Source organism: Topomyia yanbarensis, chromosome 3, assembly GCF_030247195.1.
Source record: "Topomyia yanbarensis strain Yona2022 chromosome 3, ASM3024719v1, whole genome shotgun sequence".
Taxonomy (NCBI): Eukaryota; Metazoa; Arthropoda; class Insecta; order Diptera; family Culicidae; genus Topomyia; species Topomyia yanbarensis.
This window is the reverse complement of record NC_080672.1, coordinates 76,210,860-76,231,845: the sequence shown is the minus strand read 5'-3', so window position 1 is coordinate 76,231,845 and position 20,986 is coordinate 76,210,860. Positions and strand designations below refer to the sequence as shown.

Below are 20,986 nucleotides of genomic sequence, written 5' to 3'. Positions count from 1 at the left end.
CTATTGAATGCTATTAAGTTTCCTTTGAATCGGATCTCTGGTTTCTGTGTTAAAGGTTGAAGTATGCGGCCATATGTGAATTTCCTATATAAACCGGTAGTATATTGGTATAAATGATGCAAAAATAATTAAAATGAGTTACAAATTGCTTGAAATTGTTGGCTGACACTCTTATATTATTCGACTCACTTCGTTGACTTCGGAAAACGTGTGTATTCGTCTGTGTGCATATTTGTGTGTATGTGTGTGACCGACAATTGCGCGATTACTCGGAGATGACCGAACCGATTTTCTCCAAACAAATCTCAAATGGCAGGTATAATATGCAGTTGGGTGTAATATCGGCCCACCCCACTTATCCTAACACCACCTTCTTTCATTAACCCCCCTCCCCCTTGGTCACCCTCGCATCCGCATTAGGGCATTGTAAAAAAAACACTCATTTTCCAAATCTCAAAGGCCTCCTATTGTGACAAATAGCAAAGCAAACTCAGATGCCAAATTTCATATCATTTGGTTAGTTTTAGACCTCCACCCACTTTGCTTGAAGTCTTTGACATTGGTTCTATGGGAAAATACAGTGTGTGCCACATTTATACGTTCTACCTAATTCTTCAGAATTTTTTTACTATTCAAGCAAACTGCACCGAATGTTTAGCATTTGTTTTGAAGCATAATCAACGATGTTTCTCAAAATTTAGAAGCCCTCGTGTGTTTTGTTCGTTTGTTATGGTCGTTTGAGTGAAAAAGGTGATGTTCCATATTTATAAGCTCACCTTACTTTTTTGCCTTTTTCATATAGAAAGATTATGCAATCACTTTGAACATCGTCAACCTAATCCCGGTTTAATTTTTTGACTAATTTAGGTTTACTGTATTTTAACAGAGGCGAAGTTAGGGGCATGCGGTGAGGGGTTACCACCACCCTTCCCTCCATCACACACCACTATTCTCGAAACCCACCTTCCCGCATCAATTCGCCTCCCCCGAAGAAAATTTCCGACTTCTTTCAAAATAAACTTCCTTAATAGGTCTGTTAAACCAGTGAAAAATTTGGTTTGAAATGATTTTGAGTTTGAAAACTACTTTAAAAACTGAAACTAATTTAAAATTAGTTAACAAGTTGGAAATTTTTGGTGGAGTCCGGACCCCCCGAACCCTTCTCCTGAATCCACTGCTGTGTTTCAGCTTCGAGCATTCTATGTATTTGCAAATCGTACTGAATATGTAATGGACATTTCCACCAGTATATTGAACATAATCGGCCATGGAATCGTACACGGAGAACAAATGGAATAAAAGGTCACGATTGCGTGAACTGAACGGTTTACGAGAACGATGACCAAGTTCCTAAAATTATTAATAATAAACCTCGAATTCATGAAATTATTTCTGTTTTCAAAAAACTAGTTCACCCCGAATATATACATGGCGTTACATTAAAATGTTTGGTTAGAATGATGTTGTTGTTCTCTAGACATGATTAGTTTTTGTTGCTATTCTAGTTCATGATTTGGAAATACACAGCCGACAGTCAAATGTTGATCATGATTTCAAGAGCTTATTCGCGATTCTCATGATTTCACATCACGTTATTGTGCTATCTTATTCATAAGTTTACTATCGTATTTTTCTTTTTGACTAGCGGGATAAAGATTCATGATTTCAGGATCTTATTCGCGATTTTTGTAATTTCTATTCATATTTTAGTTATGAGTAGAGTGATTCATGTCAATGATTTCAGGATCTTAGTTACGATTTTAGATATTTTTATGACGAGTTGTGTGATTTGTGTTCATGATTTCCGGATCTAAGTAACGATTTTTGTAACTTCTGTTCATGTTATCGTGATATTTGAGTCATAAATAGAGTAATTCATGTTCATAATTTCTGGATCTTGGTCATGATTTTCGTAAGTTCTGTTCATGTTATCGTAATACTTTATTTTAGAACTTACTTTCAAATTTAACACGAAGAGTAATATGACTAATGTTCATGATATTATCAGTTTTATCATGATATTCGTAAATTCTCTTCGCCCAAATGTTATCTATTACTTTTGGATTATTCTAGGTTTTACATTTCTTACAAAAGAAATGTATAGGATTCGCTCAAACTTTGAAAACTTTTTCCGAGGCCCGGAGGGCCGAGTTTCATATACCAATCGACTCAGCTCGACAAATTGAGACAATGTCTGTATGTGTGTGTGTGTGTGTGTATGTATGTATGTACAAAATGTCATGTCATTATCTCAGCAATGGCTGAACCGATCTTAATGAAACTAGTTTCAAATGAAAGGCCTAACGCTCCCATTTGACACTTTTATTTTTGTTTTTCGATATGTTGTTTACTTTCTGAGATATGGGTAGTTTTGTCAATACAGGGCTGGCTTGAAGCGAATAACAGGCAAACTAAACAGAAACGAAAAGCTTATGAAAATACCTTTCCAACAAGCTATAGATTGTCAAAATCCGTTCCCAAACGGCGGAGATATTAAACATTTTGTGTTTTTATTCCTCGCTTATCAATTTTCACCAACTGAAAACGAGATCGTTACGTACAGAGTATTTCTTTACTGGTGTTTTAGGGGTAAAACTAAACCGATTTTGAACATCGGGGTATGAAAACACATCTACGTGATTCAAGGAATTCGATTATGAAAGCAATTTGTGAATTACCTATATAATAATTGAACTATTTCTCAAAAAGCAATATGTAAGTTCACTTCAAAAACAAAATAATGCGTTCAAAGCGATTTTTTTTTTCTAGAGTTCATGTATTTATCCCTTGGATTAGGCGTTGCGTTCAATCGTGAAGTAAATGTTGGATGGTATATAATTATACAGTTCATCAAGTAATTCACCTAGTAATGAGATAAGACTTCTCATACAATTATACTCGTGGCATCACCGAAAGAAACTGTATTTTTGAATCCCAAAACTCTAGCAAAAATTTAGCTCTTTGCAAAATTTAGATTATATTGGTTATGGCGCAAAAATTACTACTTACATTATTTATAATAAGGATGTAAGGAATCAATATATCGCATAACATACCTATAAAAATAAGGTCTGGCATGGCCTCACATGCCCTCCCCATCTCTATCTCACTCTCTCTTTCTCTCCCTCTCTCTCTCTCTCTGTCTCTCTCTCTCTCTCTCTTTTTCTCTCTCTTTCTTCATGTTGGTGACAACTTTCACGACTCACATCTATCTTGCTATTTCTCTATCCATTTCTAAGTTGTGTGATAAGATTCTCTGCTAATCTTTATTAATATTCAAGCTGATTTCATGTGTGCGATGTAATTGTAAAGTTTTGAGAAAACAAAACTATTTTTTGTCTGAATTATTTTCTTTGCATTTTAGTGTAAAAGAGACTCACGGAAACAAGTTTAATAATACATCCTACATGTCAAATAAAATATTTGTTGTCCGAGAAAATTTGCAAAATATTTGCCTTATGGGAAAACTACAGCTATTTTCAAGGTGATATTGGTATTTCGAAACGTTGCACTATGGGTAGACAGGTGACCATCGAAAACTACATCAACTCAAATTTAATTCAGTTCTATTCAAAGCTTGTATAAACACTATAATAAAGGAAATTCATGGTTATCTCAGAAAAATATGTGACTTGAATGGGAGGTGGGACATTCCACGTGCGATATTTCAACTCTTCGTATCTCTATTGAATTTTGAATAAAACATATGCTCAAATATGTCATGTGAAAACTAAGAACACCTTTTTGTGATGTTATTATTGAAAATGCACATACATTATATTGGTATGGACTTTCATGAAAAATAACGGACCAAAGCCCAAAAATATCCACGAATTAGATCCGGGAAAAGAAGTCTCCCAAAGTCCCCACTCTCAATGGGGGATGCAAGTACAAGGTGTCTTCTAACTTATCGTCGTCCATATCTGCTCTATACTGAGTACACTTCAATTGAAGTTTCAATGGAAGTCACAATTAGTAGTGAGGCATTGGATAATTCAGCACACGTTTCGTTCGAGTTTTCCATATTGTACAAGTAAATTAACGAGGATTACAATCAGAGTTTATGCATTGGACAGATAGTTGATCTGACTACATTTTTGCCATCCGGACAGTTTGAACCATTTCTTTTTCACAGTAATGGATTGTCCAGGGCTTATTTATCCATATTTCCTGAACGAGAATTCCGAACGAAACAATACGCAAACTATAAGGATGACTGGAAAGAGACTGCATTATAATCAACTGAATGCACGCCTTTTATGCTATCGGCATAGCCTAGACACTTCACACTATTTATTTTAGTTCAAATGAAAACTTTGAAATATCTACTTGTCTCTTTTATGAATCGCATTCTCCATCTTTTGCTCTATGTTCAAAGGGCTTTCGTGAGATTTTGTCTACTTTCCGAATCTGTAATAAGTTTTGATGTAGGCGTTCATTTGATAAAGTTATGACATATTTGTCGAATGAAGATTCGTCAAATCGTTGTAAACGTCACGAAAGAATGTGTCATGTGACCTTGTCTCACTTTACTATATTCAATTGCGCGTTAAATTACTGGACCAGCAAATTCTATTCTGCACAATATTTTTCGGGAATATATGACCAAAAAGTAAACTTTGATTTCCAAAGCAAATTGAACGTTCCAGGTTTCTGATAACTAATTAAGGTCTATCAATAATGTTGAAACACTAAATAATCACGACGCCGTCAAGTAAAGAAGCGTGAAAACGAAAAGACTAAAACAAAAAAAGGATGGAAGCCCTAGAAATTTTGTTCATCTGCGTTCATTTAATCTACTTTATTCGTTTCATCATTTGGATTCACTCTGATCAGTTTATTCATTTCGTGCATTTTAGTCATATCATTCTTATTTTATTCACTGTTTTCATTCAATGCATTCTATTCATTTTCCCAGTTCATACATTTTGTTTAAAATGAAGAACATTTTATTAACCTGACTATTTTTTCAGTTTTGTTCATTTCATCCAAATAATTCTTTTGACGCAATTTATTTTTTCTATTAATGTATTAATGTAATAACCTTACAACATCGATTAATTCATCATTTCAATCAATACATTTTCTTCTTTTTTATTCATTTTGTCAATTCACTTCATTTTGTTTATTTGATTCGTTTGTTTCATTTATTCATTTAATTTATTTTTTATTCATTTTATTTTATTTGTTCATTCCATTCATTTTATTAATTTGAACCCTTAAATTAAATTGATTCATTTAATTCATTTTGTTCATATCTTTAATTTTATTCATTTCAGGTTCAGTCATTCCATTTATTTATTTCATTCAATTTGTTAGTTTGAGTCAATTCATTCTATTAATTTTATACTTATGTCTAAATATAGTCTAAATTTTCATTAATTAAGCTAATATAATTTGATTCGTGTATTTTATAATTTTGATTTACTACTTCGCATGAGTTCTGTAAACTAATGAATGATCCAACAGTGATATGTGTAAGAAATGTCTCATCTCACTGCTAGGTGGATTAAATCGGTTTTTCTATTCGGAATAACGTGACAATATGAACTGGATCAATAAAATGTGACTGATTCGCGATATCTTGTTCTGTGAATTATATCATGCACACTATTTGGGATTCCCATCGCAGTTTTCGTTTTCTATCCAGACATCACCATATCAAACGAATATCGATGTTCGAGGTCCTAAAAGTTTTTTTATATATAATGCTCGTGTCTATTACTATGGTCGTAGAAGCTGGGTATTTTATAAAACAGTGCATGGAATAAAAATGATTTCACGAATAATTCTCCAAATTTTGTGAAAGAGTTCCCGGGAAAATTTTATTATCATGTTGCATAAAATTGTAAATGATTAGCGATATCTTCTACATTTTAATCAGTTTCTTCATTTCAACAATTTGACTAATTTTATTCAGTCATTCATTGCATCCAAAATTTTATTGAGACGCAAGTTAATTTTTTCTAATTATTATATAACTAATTAATAACGTTTAAGCTTACATTTCAATTATTTTATTCATTTTTTATTTCATTGATTTTATTAATTCTCTCAATCATTCCTTCTATTCATTTGAACCAAAATATTAATCTGACGCAATTTTATTTATTCTATTAATTTTATATCTCTACATATTTTTTAGTTTTTCTTTTTAATCATTTATTTCATTTCATTCTGTTTATTTTCCTATTTTTTATATTAGTTCTACCAATTCTGTTCATTTTGCTTATTTTATTCATTTTGTTGATTTCATTAATTTTATCCCTGTCAATTATTTATTTTATTTCCTTTATTAACAATATTTATTTTATTTATTTGTTTTATGTATTTAAATTATTATATTTATTTCATTTATTTTATTTATTTTTTTTATTTTATTTATTATATTCATTTAATTTAATCTTCATTTCATTAATATTATTCATGTTATTCATTTATTCAATTTATTCATATTTTTTTTTCGTCCATTTCTGTCCATATATTTTTTCAGTTTGTTTGTTTTATTAATTTTGTAGATTCTGATCAGTTATTCCGTTTGTTCCTTTCGTCCAATTTGTTAGTTTGAATCCATTTTGTTTGTTCCATTAATTTTATAACTTTTTCATATTGTCTAGTTTGTCATTGAGCTGAACTAATTCGATTTATCTATTTTATCAATTTTATTTTGCATTAATCATTCTACTCATTTTATGAATTTGGTAATATTTTATAATTTTTTCCTTAATTAATTTTTAAATTTCGTTTGTTCATTCAAGGTTTTTTTATGCAGAACTCGAAACTGTGTTCATCTCACCTCTAGGTGGGTCCTACATCGCATGAAATGCTCTAACAGTGATATGTGTAAGAAATGTCTCATCTCACTATTAGGTGGATAAGGTTGGGTTTTGCAATTATTCGTCTGAGCATGTCTCTCTTCTTTGAACATTCATTTCTAGCAGTTTTAATTTGATGACATGTGGAACTAAATTTTTTTAGCTAACTAAATGACTCAAATTATGTACACACATAAAAATCCGATAGATTTACGTCTTTTGATCCTGACATACATAAGCGAGTTTTATGTTTAAATTTTATATGACGTTCCAATGTGTGCAATAATATCCCCAGAGGCAGAATTTGAACCTGCAACCCTTGGGACTCCGGTCCAATACACTAACTCTTTTGCTATTCCTGAACTATGTTAACGTGCCAAGAACACACGATTATTGCATTGGTGACAGTGAACTTCGAGCACCTTGGTCCGGTAGTTAGACATGTCCGATTTGGTTTAAATTTGGAGCAGACACCCCTGGTGGGCCTAGAATCGACTCAGGGATGGATCGATTGATTTTTTTAAAATGTTTTTTTCTGGGTAGTCGAGCATTATACTATCACATTTCCTTCGGCTAACTTATTGAGCACTTTCTCGACTCTATCTCTACACAATTGATTGTATACTTTAGATTAAATTGTGGCCTCGCGAAATGAAAATGCGTGAAAGTAGATTTTTACATTCAAATTTCCAAACAAATTGTTTACATTATTCCATGCAGCAGTACTACACCACTTACACTAAAATACACTTATAAAAATAAATATGGTTAAAAGAACTATAGACACCAATGATCACATTCTGTAATAGGTACAAAAAGCTGTATTTTAATGAAGAATTATTCATAACACCTACCTTATTCTAAAGCCATGAAAATAAGATCCAAAATGTGGGCAAATAGCGCACCACTGCCGCCGAATTTGTCGACCTGCTTATGCTGTTTAAAGACAAGTGGTCATCATTACAAAATTTAGCTGGCATTTGTCATCGTGAAAAAAAGGATTACAACAAATTGCTTTTTGAAATCTATATTTTCACCCTGTTTTACCATTAACGTCATAGAAAAGGAAGAAACTTTAAGGACTCGCAAAATAAATTTATCATCTGCATCTACTTGTCGTTAGTAATGATTTTCACTTTCAATAGTAATTTCCGAATTCTACAAATTGTAAATATGATAAAATCTGTTTTGTTTTCGTGTCACTACATTTTCTGAAACTTCTTTAGCAATATTGGCACTTTCAGAGAAGACTGTCTGTTCTGGTGACGATCTTCTCCCTACTGATGGCAGCTAGGCAAGCAAAGCTTTTGGCACGTATTCATCGCAGGAATCGTTCCTTCAAGGGGAGGAATATCCAATCCGGAGAATGTGCTTGCGGCAACCTGTTGTAGAAATGGTCAAATGTATTTCAAAGCGAATGGTATTTTAGAAAATTTCCAAACTTACCATAAGGGCTCAATAGCTTCCAGCCCTAACTTATCTGCTGGGGTTAACTTTCGCTTTCGCGGAGCGACACGGATGACGGGGGATGGTTGGCACTTCTCGGTTGTTCTACGGTTTGCTATTTACTTTTTTTTTGGTTTTGTTTTAGGTTTCGAAGAGGCCGCGCAACCCCCGGACACACACACAGACCGCCGCGAAAGTCTGATGTTAACGGATGTCGCTGTCACCGGAAGCCCTCCTTCTGACCGCTGACTAGCACTAGTAGCAATCGCGGAGGGCAACCGTTGGACTGATCAGGTATTGACTGTTGAAGAAGCGGTATTTGGCCGGATCTCACTTGTAGCCGCCGGTGTGGCGGGAACAGTACGAACTCGAACCCTGTGAGCTGGAGATCGATCCGACCCGTTCCGATGGGTAGACGTGATTCAGATGTCCGATGTCCAATGGTTGTGGTGCCGGTGGGGGATGTTCCGGTGGTGGTGGTAGGTAGTCGACCCAGTTGGGAGGAACTGTTGATTGGAAAGAGACATGCATTGATTTAATATTACATGATCACTTTTCGATCTTTGGGAAAGAGTAATCTGAATTAGAAAATGACTCGAACGTCGGAAACCTTACCTTGATTACTGTTGACAGGCCGCGGGTAGCCGTAGAACGACCGGAAACTCGAAGCCGTAGATGAGAAAGTGTCGTGACCTTGAAAGCTGATGTCACCATTCTCGCTGTGGGGAATCCCGTTGATGATCATCGTGGTGGCGTAGGGAGTTGGACTTTCCGGCGACTGTCAAAACAAACATAAATAATTCGGCCGTTCGGTAAACAACCCGTCTTATCATAACTCACCTTTCTACAGTTATAAAATGATGTAACTCCTCTCGGATCCACTTCCGCGTAATCAGTTCCTCCGTCCGACAGCGTCTGATTCGGATAGATCTGATTTCCTTCCAGCAATTTGATCGAACTCAGCCCCGAATCCTTATCCGTATCGCAAGTCCTCCAACCACGATCGATCCAGATTCCGTTGTCTTTTCGCATCACGTTCAAGTTGGGAATATCTCGCCTAGCACCGATCGGGACCGTAACAACCGGTTTACCCAGTCCTTGACGTCTTTTGAAGAAGATCACTCCTCCAACAATCGTGAATAACAGAATAATGAACAACGATAGCACCACAAAAATCATAAACCAAGTTTCGTGCAGGAAGTTGTGATGCCGGTGATCTTCGTAATCGTTATAACTGTTGTGAACGCCCTGAGGAACTATGACAAACGAGGGATCCATCACCAAATGAACCGGCTTCGAATACGGTCCTAGACCCACCCGATTATAGGCCACCACTCGAATCCCGTAGCTGGATCCGGTTGTCATATTGTTGAGCATCACCGTCGTAGTAGTCGAGTTCAACGTCATCTGAGCCAACAGTTTCGAGATGTTTCCAGCCTTCACCTGAATCTTGTACCCTTGCAGGACACCATTCAGCGATTCCTTCGGTGGAGGAGTCCATCGGACCCATCCAGCGGTAAGGTTAAACATCCCTGTTTGAACATTACCCGGTGCTGCCGATGGAAGATCTTCCATTGTCTGTACGATTCGGGCATTACTCGGTTGACCTTCCAGGTTCTTGAAGTAGGGAGTCAGGAAAAATTCGTATTTGGTAAACTTGTTCAGATTCGATATAATGTGACTTTCGATTTCGTTGTTCGGAATGGATAGCATGCTGTAGCGTTGATTGGAGGATTCGAGCTCCCGGTAACGTACGTAGAAACCTTCCACGTACTGCTCGGAACTGCCAACGTGAAGGAGCCACTCCAGTCGGACGGAGGTTGATGACAGTGGGATGATATCGATTAGCTCCAGGATCTGGGGGGAAATATTGGAATGTAATTTTTGAGTGGAAAGAAAACGAACTCATCCTGAGAATGGATATCGATTTCGTCAAAACAAAACTAAATCCGAAATTACTATGTTTGGGTAAGATTCTATTCAGCTGCCAAGAGAAAGCAATATTCTCGAATCTTTGTGAGTCTGTAGAAATCTCAAGAGATAGGTTTGTAGATTTGATCATTGATAGTATCCTAAAGTGATGAAGCAAATAGTCATTTTTACGAATAACACAAAAAACTTTGTTTCAGGATAAACTCAAATCAACAGCAGGTTAACTGAGCAGACGATTTATTGGGGAATTCAACCTGCCTCTATCATAGAAAATTCGAATATTTGTTCCTTCACCCGAAAAAAAAATATTTCGGATGCCTGGAAACTTGAAAAAATATCGAAAAATTAGATTTCCAAAAGACGGTTTGACTGTGAAATCAGCAGACTTCATACTATAATTTTTAGAAGCTGTGACTTGGTTGGTGGAATGTTATTCACGGAGCATAATAGTATAGTAGAATTATCGATCAAAAGGCCGCACGGCATACTTTTTACACAAGCGATTAAGATCTCCTGCTGTTAAAAGATTTAAAACATTCTTCTCGCCATTTGCTATCGGTTTTACCATTTGGCATCAGCAGCATCCAGCCATTTCATGGTCTGACTATCGTCTGACGCGTCATCTAAATTTTTATAACTCCTGTAATTGTGTTCTCTTCAACTTTTCGCCTTGCCCCGTGCATAAATGAACTAGCCTGAAAAAGACATATTCTAAAGAACTGCCACAGAAATGTTCAGTCACGACGGATATCACCAAAAAGAACTTAAACAAGCTTAGCGTTTGCGATACCCTATCTAAAGCAAGCAAATGACATTACTAGCGACAAGCATTTTAAAAAGGGTTACCGTGTCTACATCCCCACTTACAAAGTAGAGATTGACGGCGTTATCACTGACTTTGGCTAAATATACTGCTAAATTACTGCACTGCCAATAAAAAATGTTTTACTGCTGTTGTGCATCCGAAATGTTGCTCACTAACATGAGTTATTACATAGGTTTTTGAAAGCTAATAACAACAGTCAAACATATAAAATACTAATTAACTCTTTTGCAAAAAAACTGATGATTGCTACACCATTCACCACGTCAAAATATATTGATCTCTTGGCTCAAGAAGAGTGCGTCTCTAGAATGTTTTGTTACCACACCTAAAAACTATAATCAGATGAAATTCCTTGAAAAGGCTAAAAAAATTCTTTTGGGGTGGAATAAAATAAAACGCTTCGAGGAATCGCTGAAACAAAGCCTAGGAAAACCTTCTCTAATCTTAGTAATACTAGTTCAAACGAGGAGTTTCTAGCGCTCACTCCGCGAACTTTGCTATTGCTGGTCTGTTCCTTTGATATTCCTACGAAACTCACACACGTACAAAGTTTATTTTTGTACACAATTTAAATCTAAGAACAACACAATTTGTTGTTCATTAATCTGGATGGGACTGACAACGCCGTAGCGTGGTCTTCTTGAACTATTTTGTGAAATGTGGGTTGTGCGCCACTTTGGTTTTTACATTGGCTTCTGTAGTTCAAGATTTCAGCTCCTGATCGAGAAGCCCACCCGGCCAACCGCACGCTGTGGGCCTGACCACATGATTACCTATAATCAGTACATTTCCCAAATCCAATATTCCAGCTTTAGGACCGTTCAAAAATTATTTCCCCCGAAAAAGAATCCACTCAAAGTTTGAAGAACGTTGAATCGCCTCCTTGACCGAAAATGTATACATGTTCCATTTATATTCATTAAAGACAAACAATTTCTGAATCATTAAAAGATTTGAAAAACTCTGACGGAACAATATACGGCCATGCCAGAAATATCAACAATTCGATCAGATGAGTCGCGGTAGCCAGCCTGAAGCAGAAAAAAATGATATTTCTTGCTACGGATCTTTCACGAAAAATATGTCTCGTGCGCGTACCCGCATGCGAAGTTGAGATCGACGGTGTAGTCATCGTTTCAAGTTTGAATTGCGAGGATCTAGTGAAGCACTGAATCGTTTTGAAGATCCTTTGCTTCGGTCAGTGAAGATACTATATTCAGCATTACTCGCAGCCGACGCAGAATGGTTTTTTACGCCAAAAACGTCCGAAAAATTATTTACGCATGAACCGTAAAACGTACAGCAATGGTATCTTTTAGGATGTTTGATGAAGATCCAAGACCTTCATGTTGATGATATAGTTAGAGTGATTAATCCCCCTTGAAGTGAGATATTTGCCAGAAGTTTTTCCAAAGTACGAAAAATAGGATGAAGTCTTCAGAAATGTTAAAGAACTTGTATTTGCGAACATTTTTACTGCAGACTAAAAATATCTATTTATAGTACACTCGAGGTTCTTGACCATTGTTTATGAATGACCCTTTAAAATCTTTTTTTCAACATGATTTCTTAAATATCGTAGATAAAGCTTCAATATGTTCCAGAAAGTTGTTCGTCTCGTCAAAATACATATCTTTTCTATCAGCGGTCTATCTCTTGCGACTTAGAAGTAATTATTAAAAAAATCGGCAAAAAAATTAAAAAGCAATAACTTTTAAACGCGCAGCCAACTCTAATTGCAATTAGAAATGCCGCATCAACACTATGAAACTTAAAAGGGTTCACTTGTCTCTCGTTTTCTCCAGCAGTTATTAGATGATTTAAAAAAAAACTATTTTTTTAATGTCCAATATTTTCAAAAATACTCGCGATATGAAAAATTATGGGTTTATAAAAATAGTGCATTTTGATGATTTAAATGACTTCGTTGAATATATGAAATCCGTAAGAATAATTAAAAAGAAATTGTAAAAAATGTTTCTGGAGTCATCCAAATATAATGAGCTATAACTTCTTAAGTAATACAAGACTTCATGCATTCAGAAAAATATTAGTTATAGGCATTCTCTATAACTCTATAACAAAGGCGTCAGCTCATTTCTTTCAGCAGAAAAAGAATTGAAAAATCTCAACATCGATCACAAAAATCATATCAGCAAATGACAGGCCTTGCAATTTTTGAGAAGTAGTCCGAAACACTATTGACGTAAACTCAGCGTTTCCACGCTAACAACCAATCACCATTTGAAAAACATTCTTTTTTGAAAATTGCAAAATAATTTAGAAAATACACGAGATACGCCATTGTCGTTGTTAAAAACCGCTGTGAATAAACGAACGAGGACGTGAGCTCCGGACGCTCCCCATTTGCGAACTGTCATCGATCGAACATCAAAGAAAAGGCGGTTGAAAAAAGAACAAGGCATAAGTGAGACCACGTGCAAGCCAACAGTACGTTCGATGGTATTTCGTGAGTGCGAGCCAAAATTGAGGTGATTTGGCCAATTAAGCTCTAAAGTGAGCGTGTCATTTGTGTAGGAGTCGTATATCGGTTTGGGAAAACCGGTGCTGCCAAACCCACCGGTGAACTCACCAGAACAGTTTGATCGGAGGAGCATCATCCGCGAGGAAAACTTCGCATATCGCCCAACGGACAGTAACCACCGGGCAACGTAAGTTACTGTGAATTGGAGGTTAATAACCCGAAACGGAGAACCTATATTATAAGTCCAGATTTGATTCCCTAATTTGTTTAACCTAAATTCTACAATCTAAATTGTATAACCTAACTGGAAAATCCTAACCTAAAATTTCTTATATCCTATGTTCATGCAAAAATTAATAATATTACTACCTACATTCCATGCATCATGATAGAGTTTCGCTGCCTAGAAAAGTATAGTCGAACCTAGTTTGGTCGCGGTATCGATACGAGAGAACACTGAATGTAAGCTCTGAATAAAAATATGTGAATTACTTTCTAACTAGAAATATATTTCAGCTTAAAAGCTGTCTCCCATTGGGACTGCTGGTGGATAGTGTTTATTTATGCAAAAGAACCCCGCGAACCGAACAAACTTTTAAGATTCACTGGGAATCTGTTCGATCTACAGAGGAGAAGCTGCGTAGTAAGCAGTACTGTTTATCTTCTGTGCAGTAAGCAGAAGAGGAATTCCCGAGAGGCGGTAAGATGCAAGCTGCTCGAACTTGCGGAAAATGTGAGTCCGGAGGGGTGACAGAACAGATGGTCGGATGCGATCTGTGTGATACGTGGTTCCATCCCGACTGCGTTGGGAAAACCCAGCACGATTTTAACCCTGACAAGAGCTGGCGGTGCAGTCGTTGTGCTGATGATGAAGCCACGGAATTAGCCAGTCAACACACTCATAAATCAGTTAGAAGTGCAGCGAGCAGTAAAACGCGAAAGGAGTTGCTGCTGAAACAGCTCGAAGAGCAGCGCGCATTGCAGCTGAAGCAGCGTGCTGAGGAGGATGAGATTCGACGAAAACGAACTGAAGAGGACGATGCCTTTCTCCAGCAAAAGATGAATATCATCCTGGAGGACGACAACGAGAGCGGTAGAAGCAAATTGAGCAGTAGGGTGAGTCGAGAAAAGGTCGCGACGTGGCTTAACGGCGGACAAGGCGGTGAAACAGTACCAACAACAAATTCGTCGTCTCTCCGAGCAATCTCGCGACCGCAAGTGTCTCAACAACTGGGAATTATTGCATCGGTCCCTGATGCAACACAAGGTGCACTCGAACAGCAACCGAAAATTCCGACGTCGACATCTACGCCGAATTCAAGAGTCGGTGCGACTCCCCTCCAAGCAACGGTCCTACAGTCAAATGCGCCAATTCAAGTAGGTGCTATTCCTTCGTTTTCAAACCAAGCAGAATCTAGTTATGTAACAAACGCCCGTCAGACGTCTGCATTTCCAACGTTCTATGGGGGTGGTCAATCGCTATTTGGCTCGTCACAAATGCCACAAGTTAGCAGTTTTACTGGGAATTTTGGAATCCAACCGGGAATTGCTTCGTTCGGAAATGTACCAAACGGTCAAATGCAACCGGTTACTCTATCAAATTTACAAACTCCGGTGGTATCAATACAAGGTAACCCGGCTATGGCGCCCAGACAGCAAAAATCCGTTACACTCTTGTCTTCGGAAATCACGGGTCAACAAGCACCAAGGTTAGTAGCACCTGTGGAAACAAGTCCGCCAAATCTCCAGGGACTGGGAGCACCGCGCCCGAGCCAGTTGGGCCAACAAGTTCCTATCATTCTGCCACAACTAGGACCACAAGCAAGTGCCTGGGGCAATCAACTGACGGCAAATGCGAGCGGATGGGTACCACAACACACATTAGATGCATCTCAGCCAATATTGCACGGTGCTGCGGTTCCGAATCAAACCGCCCCCACTGGGGCGCAACTAGCGGCACGACAAGTAATGCCGCGAGAATTACCCATCTTTTCCGGTAATCCACAGGACTGGCCGTTGTTTTCCAGTTCTTTCTATAACACCACGGTGGCGTGCGGGTTCACAGATGCGGAGAACCTGGCAAGACTTCAGCGTTGTTTAAAAGGTACCGCATTGGATTCAGTGAAGAGCCGTTTGCTTATGCCACAATCAGTGCCACACGTCATGGAAACCTTACGGAATCTGTACGGAAGGCCGGAAGTATTAATCCACAGCCTGTTAAACGGACTGCGGAACGTGTTACCGCCGAGAACGGAGAATCTGCAGTCGATAATTACCTTCGGAATGGCGGTACGCAACTTGGTTGACCACATGTATGTGGCGCAACTCGTGGATCATCTTCGAAACCCGATATTGCTTCACGAACTGGTGGAGAAATTACCGTCACAGATGAAGATGCAGTGGTCTTGGTACAAGCGGTCGCAGATGGATGTCAACCTGGCGACATTCGGAGATTTCATGACCGAACTAGTTAATACAGCGTCGGATGTGACTCTATTAGTAGACACTGCGAGTCAACAGTCGAGACCAAGCAAAACGGGACGGGATAAGCAGAAACTGTACGTACATGCAGAAACAGAAGGAAATCACACAATGGCGACAAGCAATGTCGAGAAGTTGAAGTCATTAACAGTACCAGAGGTAAACAAGAAATGTTGTTCGTACTGTTCGAATGAGAAGCACGAAATAGCTGGATGTGCACAGTTTAAGACGTTGGATCTGGATGGAAAATGGAAGGCAATCCGTTCCAAGGGTTTGTGCAGGACGTGCTTGATTATGCACCGAAAGTGGCCATGTCGTTCCGGAAGGGAATGCGGAGTCGATGGCTGCCGCCTACGCCATCATACACTACTACATTCTCGGGGCGCTTCGGCGGGCGCAACTGTGCAGTACAAGTCAATAAACAAATTGACCGGTGAAAGTGTCGCTCAACAGAATCACCACTCCACGCGAAATTTTTGCCTATTTCGCTATTTGCCGGTGACACTTGAAAGCAACGGCAAGCAGGTTGAGACGTTTGCGTTTCTAGACGATGGGTGTCAAACTACTCTTATGGAGATCGGGCTCGCAGCGGATTTAGGAATTGAAGGGCCAACCGAATCTCTCTGGCTAGGGTGGACAGGAAATATCACCCGGGAAGAGAAAGGATCCCAACGGATATCGGTCGGGATATCTGGTAAAGGGCTGAAGAGCCAGTTTAAGTTGAACAATGTGCGGACGGTGCAGAAGCTCAACCTTCAAGGACAGTCATTTCAGTACGACGAGTTGCAGAAGTTGTATCCCCATTTGCGGGGACTGCCGTTGCGCAACTATGTGGATGCAGTGCCTAGAATTATAATTGGAATCGAACATGCACAACTCTTAACGAGTTTGAAGGTACGAGAAGGAAGAACAAACGAACCAGTAGCCATGAAAACACGTTTGGGTTGGTGCGTGTACGGAAAACAAGCCGGAGATTCCGCAGTGATCGAACAGCTACACGTTCACACGAAGGAGCACATTGGGAACTGTGAGTTGCACGAGTTGATGAAACAATATTTTAAAGTGGAAGAAGCAGCAGTAGCAACTCCAATCGAGTCCGCAGATGACATTCGAGCACGCGACATTCTAGAGCGTACGACACGCAGGACATCCGACGGTTTCGAGACCGGATTGCTCTGGAAATTTGATCAACCCACCTTCCCTAATAGCTACCCGCTTGCTTTGCGTAGGTTACAGTCATTGGAGAAACGACTTGACAAAGATACGGATCTGCGAGGGCGAGTGATACAGCTGATCAAGGAGTATGAGGTGAAAGGGTATATGCACCAGATCACCCAGGAGGAGCTTGAATCGTCCGATACTAACCGCGTATGGTATCTACCGCTGGGGGTAGTGCGGAATCCAAAGAAGCCGGAGAAAGTTCGTCTTATCTGGGACGCTGCAGCACGAGTGCATGGTATCTCACTTAACGACATGCTCCTAAAAGGGCCAGATATGCTAACGTCATTGTTTGCTGTCTTATTACGTTTTCGGCAAAGAACTGTCGCAATATGTGGAGACATTCGCGAGATGTTTCACCAAATCCGCATCATCGCGCAGGACAAACAATCCCAAAGGTTCCTGTTCCGTGAGTACCGAGACGCATCGCCACAGATCTACGTGATGGATGTGGCCACCTTCGGTGCGACATGCTCTCCATGTTCATCTCAGTTCGTAAAGAACAAGAACGCACGAGAATTCGCACAGCAGTACCCCAGGGCAGTCGAATCCATCATCAATGCTCATTATGTGGACGATTTCTTGGACAGTGTGGATACCGTTGAGGAAGCGGTGGAGTTGGTGACCGAAGTGAAGCATGTCCACTCGCAGGGAGGGTTTGAGATCAGAAACTTCTTATCGAACTCGCAGAAAGTGCTGCAACAACTTGGTGAAACTCAGAATATCCAGAAAAAGTCTCTAAATCTGGACGTATCCATATACGCCGAGCGTGTATTGGGGATGGTATGGAAACCCACCGTAGATCTGTTTACGTTCGACACTTCTCTAAAGGTGGATCTGGAGACTCTCTTAGCACAGAACATCACGCCTACAAAACGGCAGGTACTACGGCTGGTGATGTCATTGTTTGACCCGTACGGATTTATCGCCCATTTTGTCGTCCACGGAAAAATCCTGATGCAGCATATCTGGAGAACTGGCACCGATTGGGACGATGAAATTACGACAGAATTACACGAAATGTGGAGGGATTGGACTTGTCTACTAAATCGACTGAGCGAAGTCGAAGTTCCTCGCTGTTTCTTCGGCGAAGCGAGCAGTAAGCTACCTGCTAGTATCCAGTTACATCTCTTCGTCGACGCAAGTGAGCTTGCGTATGCGTGTGTGGCCTACCTTCGAATCGTCCAAGCTGGGTAGGTACGCTGTGTTATGGTAGCTGCAAAAACCAAGGTAGCACCATTGAAGCCGCTTTCTATTCCGCGGCTCGAATTGCAGGCTGGCGTGATAGGTTGTCGGTTGATCGATGGAGTATGTGCAGCATTGAATCTCCCAATCGAAGGGCGATATATATGGACGGACTCTACAACAGTACTAGCCTGGATCAGATCTGACAGCCGCCGTTATCACCCGTATGTGGCGTTCCGGGTCGGCGAAATCCTGAATAGCACCAACGTCGACGAATGGTACCACGTACCCTCCAAAGAGAACGTGGCTGATGTAGCCACGAAATGGGGAAATGGACCGGACTTCAATCCAAAGAGCATATGGTACACCTCGTCAGCGTTTCTGTACCAGCCCATGGTGGAGTGGCCGAAGCAGGCCGAGAGGCAGTGGACTACGAATGAAGAACTTCGTGCGGTATATCACCACCATAGAGAACTACCGTTGTCGCTGATCGATATTAGCCGATTTTCTAATTGGAATCGATTGCTGCGAGCAGCAGCTTACGTACTGCGAGCAGTGCGGAAGTTTCGTGGACAAGAGGTTTCAATGAAGTTGACCAGCGATGATCTACTGCAGGCCGAGAACTTCCTTTGGCGACAAGTGCAACGCCAATCCTATGCCGACGAGTATTGCACGCTGCAGTACAATAAGCAACATCCTGAAGTACCACCGAAGCAGCTCGAGAAGTGTAGCAATCTCTACAAGGAATCACCTTTCATGGACAATGCAGGGGTGATCAGGATGAACAGCCGAATTGGGGCTGCACCTACCACCCCATTTGAAGCTAAGTATCCAATCATTTTGCCGAAAGATCACCGTTTAACGTACCTCCTTGTTGACAGCTACCATCGACGTTTCATGCACATCAACAACGATACGGTATTCAACGAGATTCGACAGCGGTTCAGAATTCCGCAACTGCGTCCAGTCATCAAGCGTGTCGTCAAAAATTGCCGGCGTTGTATGGTTAAGAAGGCAATGCCCCAGCCGCCGATGATGGCGCCACTTCCAGAAGTTCGACTTACACCACACATTCGTGCATTCAGCTACACCGGCGTAGATTACTTCGGTCCAATTATGGTTAAGCAGAATCGCAGCTTGGTGAAACGCTGGGTGGCACTTTTCACTTGCCTCACTATACGTGCGGTCCACTTGGAGGTTGTCCACAGTCTATCGACACAGTCATGCGTGATGGCGATTCGTCGATTCGTGAGCCGGAGGGGCGCCCCAGCAGCATTCTACTCCGACAATGGTACGTGCTTCAAGGGGTCCAGTAACCTCCTATCAGAACAGATACAGAGCATCCATGCAAACTGCGCAGAGACGTTCACAAACGCTAGAACCAGCTGGCACTTCAACCCACCATCAGCACCACATATGGGTGGATCCTGGGAGCGGATGGTGCGCTCCGTTAAAGCAGCCATGGCAGCCGTCGCAGAACATCCTCGTCATCCTACCGATGAGGTGCTAGAAACTGTTGTGTTGGACGCGGAAGCGATGGTTAACTCGCGACCGCTAACTTACGTTCCGCTAGACAACGTCGATCAAGAGGCCCTCACGCCCAACCACTTCTTGCTTTACGGTGCTCAAGGTGTCGTCCAACCAAGAACAGTATTCGTAACTGAAGGCACAACACTCCGGGACAGGTGGAAGCTCACCCAGTACTTGGTGGACCAATGTTGGAGAAGATGGGTCCGTGAATATCTGCCGACATTGACCAGACGAACCAAGTGGTTCCAACCGACTAAACCTCTGGAACCCGGAGATATAGTTTACGTAGTCGACGAGAACAAACGCAACGGATGGTTGAAAGGACGGATCATCAAGGTGTTAGCAGGAAGAGATGGACAAGTCCGGAGAGCGTTGGTACAGACCGTATAGAAAGTTGTCCGTTTAGATAATTCAAACCTTTTTACAGAAGATTCCGAACTTGTCAGAATGATATTTAAAAGTTATAGTAATGATTTTGTTTTAAAGCACAGGTCATCCACAAACAACCAGCAATAATGTTGAAGATATTAAAGATGAAGTCTTTGTATCTTCAGCAATGTTATTGGCAAAAGCTTGCTCTACAACTTTGCCGAAAACATAATTTTAATACACGCACGTGCGAGAAGGTCGGTATATATATCTCACTTTTGGGGAAATTATTCATCAAAATAACACCACCATACGAAAGGGCTTGTAATGTTCATAAATTACTCTGAAGACATCATTGGCACAAATCTAACGATTTAGGCGTAATTAATAGATCGCCTAATTTTGGCAAAAAAAATCACTATACGACGGTATCAAACCATATTTATAACTGGTGACTTTCGCCAGGTCCTTTTTGCTAAACTACCTACGCTTTGACAAAGCTCGTCCATCTTTACGCCTTATTATGTCTCATGTTATGAACTGCAATACTTGCAATCAATTGGGCCACACAGAATCTCATTGTAGTAGTAAGATGGAAAATACGGCGAGAATCGTATGTATCATCTTTCTGACAGGGATGGTGAAATATGTGTCTACTGTGGCGAAAGTCGATAGCATCTTTAAAAAAAACCCCACTTA

General features: G+C 39.9%; 1 protein-coding gene across 2 annotated transcripts in view; it reads right to left on the bottom strand.

The window, feature by feature from the left end:
- Positions 1 to 7,855: 7,855 nt before the first annotated feature.
- Positions 7,856 to 20,986, bottom strand: part of LOC131693828 (roundabout homolog 2-like) — a 428,860-nt gene continuing 415,729 nt past the window's right edge. For both annotated transcript variants that reach the window (XM_058982022.1, XM_058982021.1), the window contains 4 exons: positions 9,102 to 10,118; positions 8,877 to 9,039; positions 8,262 to 8,767; positions 7,856 to 8,197 (listed from right to left, as the gene is read on the bottom strand). In XM_058982022.1, the coding sequence (XP_058838005.1) occupies positions 8,592 to 8,767; positions 8,877 to 9,039; positions 9,102 to 10,118 (1,356 nt within the window). In that variant the 3' untranslated portion in view covers positions 7,856 to 8,197; positions 8,262 to 8,591. The remainder of the gene's footprint in view (positions 8,198 to 8,261; positions 8,768 to 8,876; positions 9,040 to 9,101; positions 10,119 to 20,986) is intronic.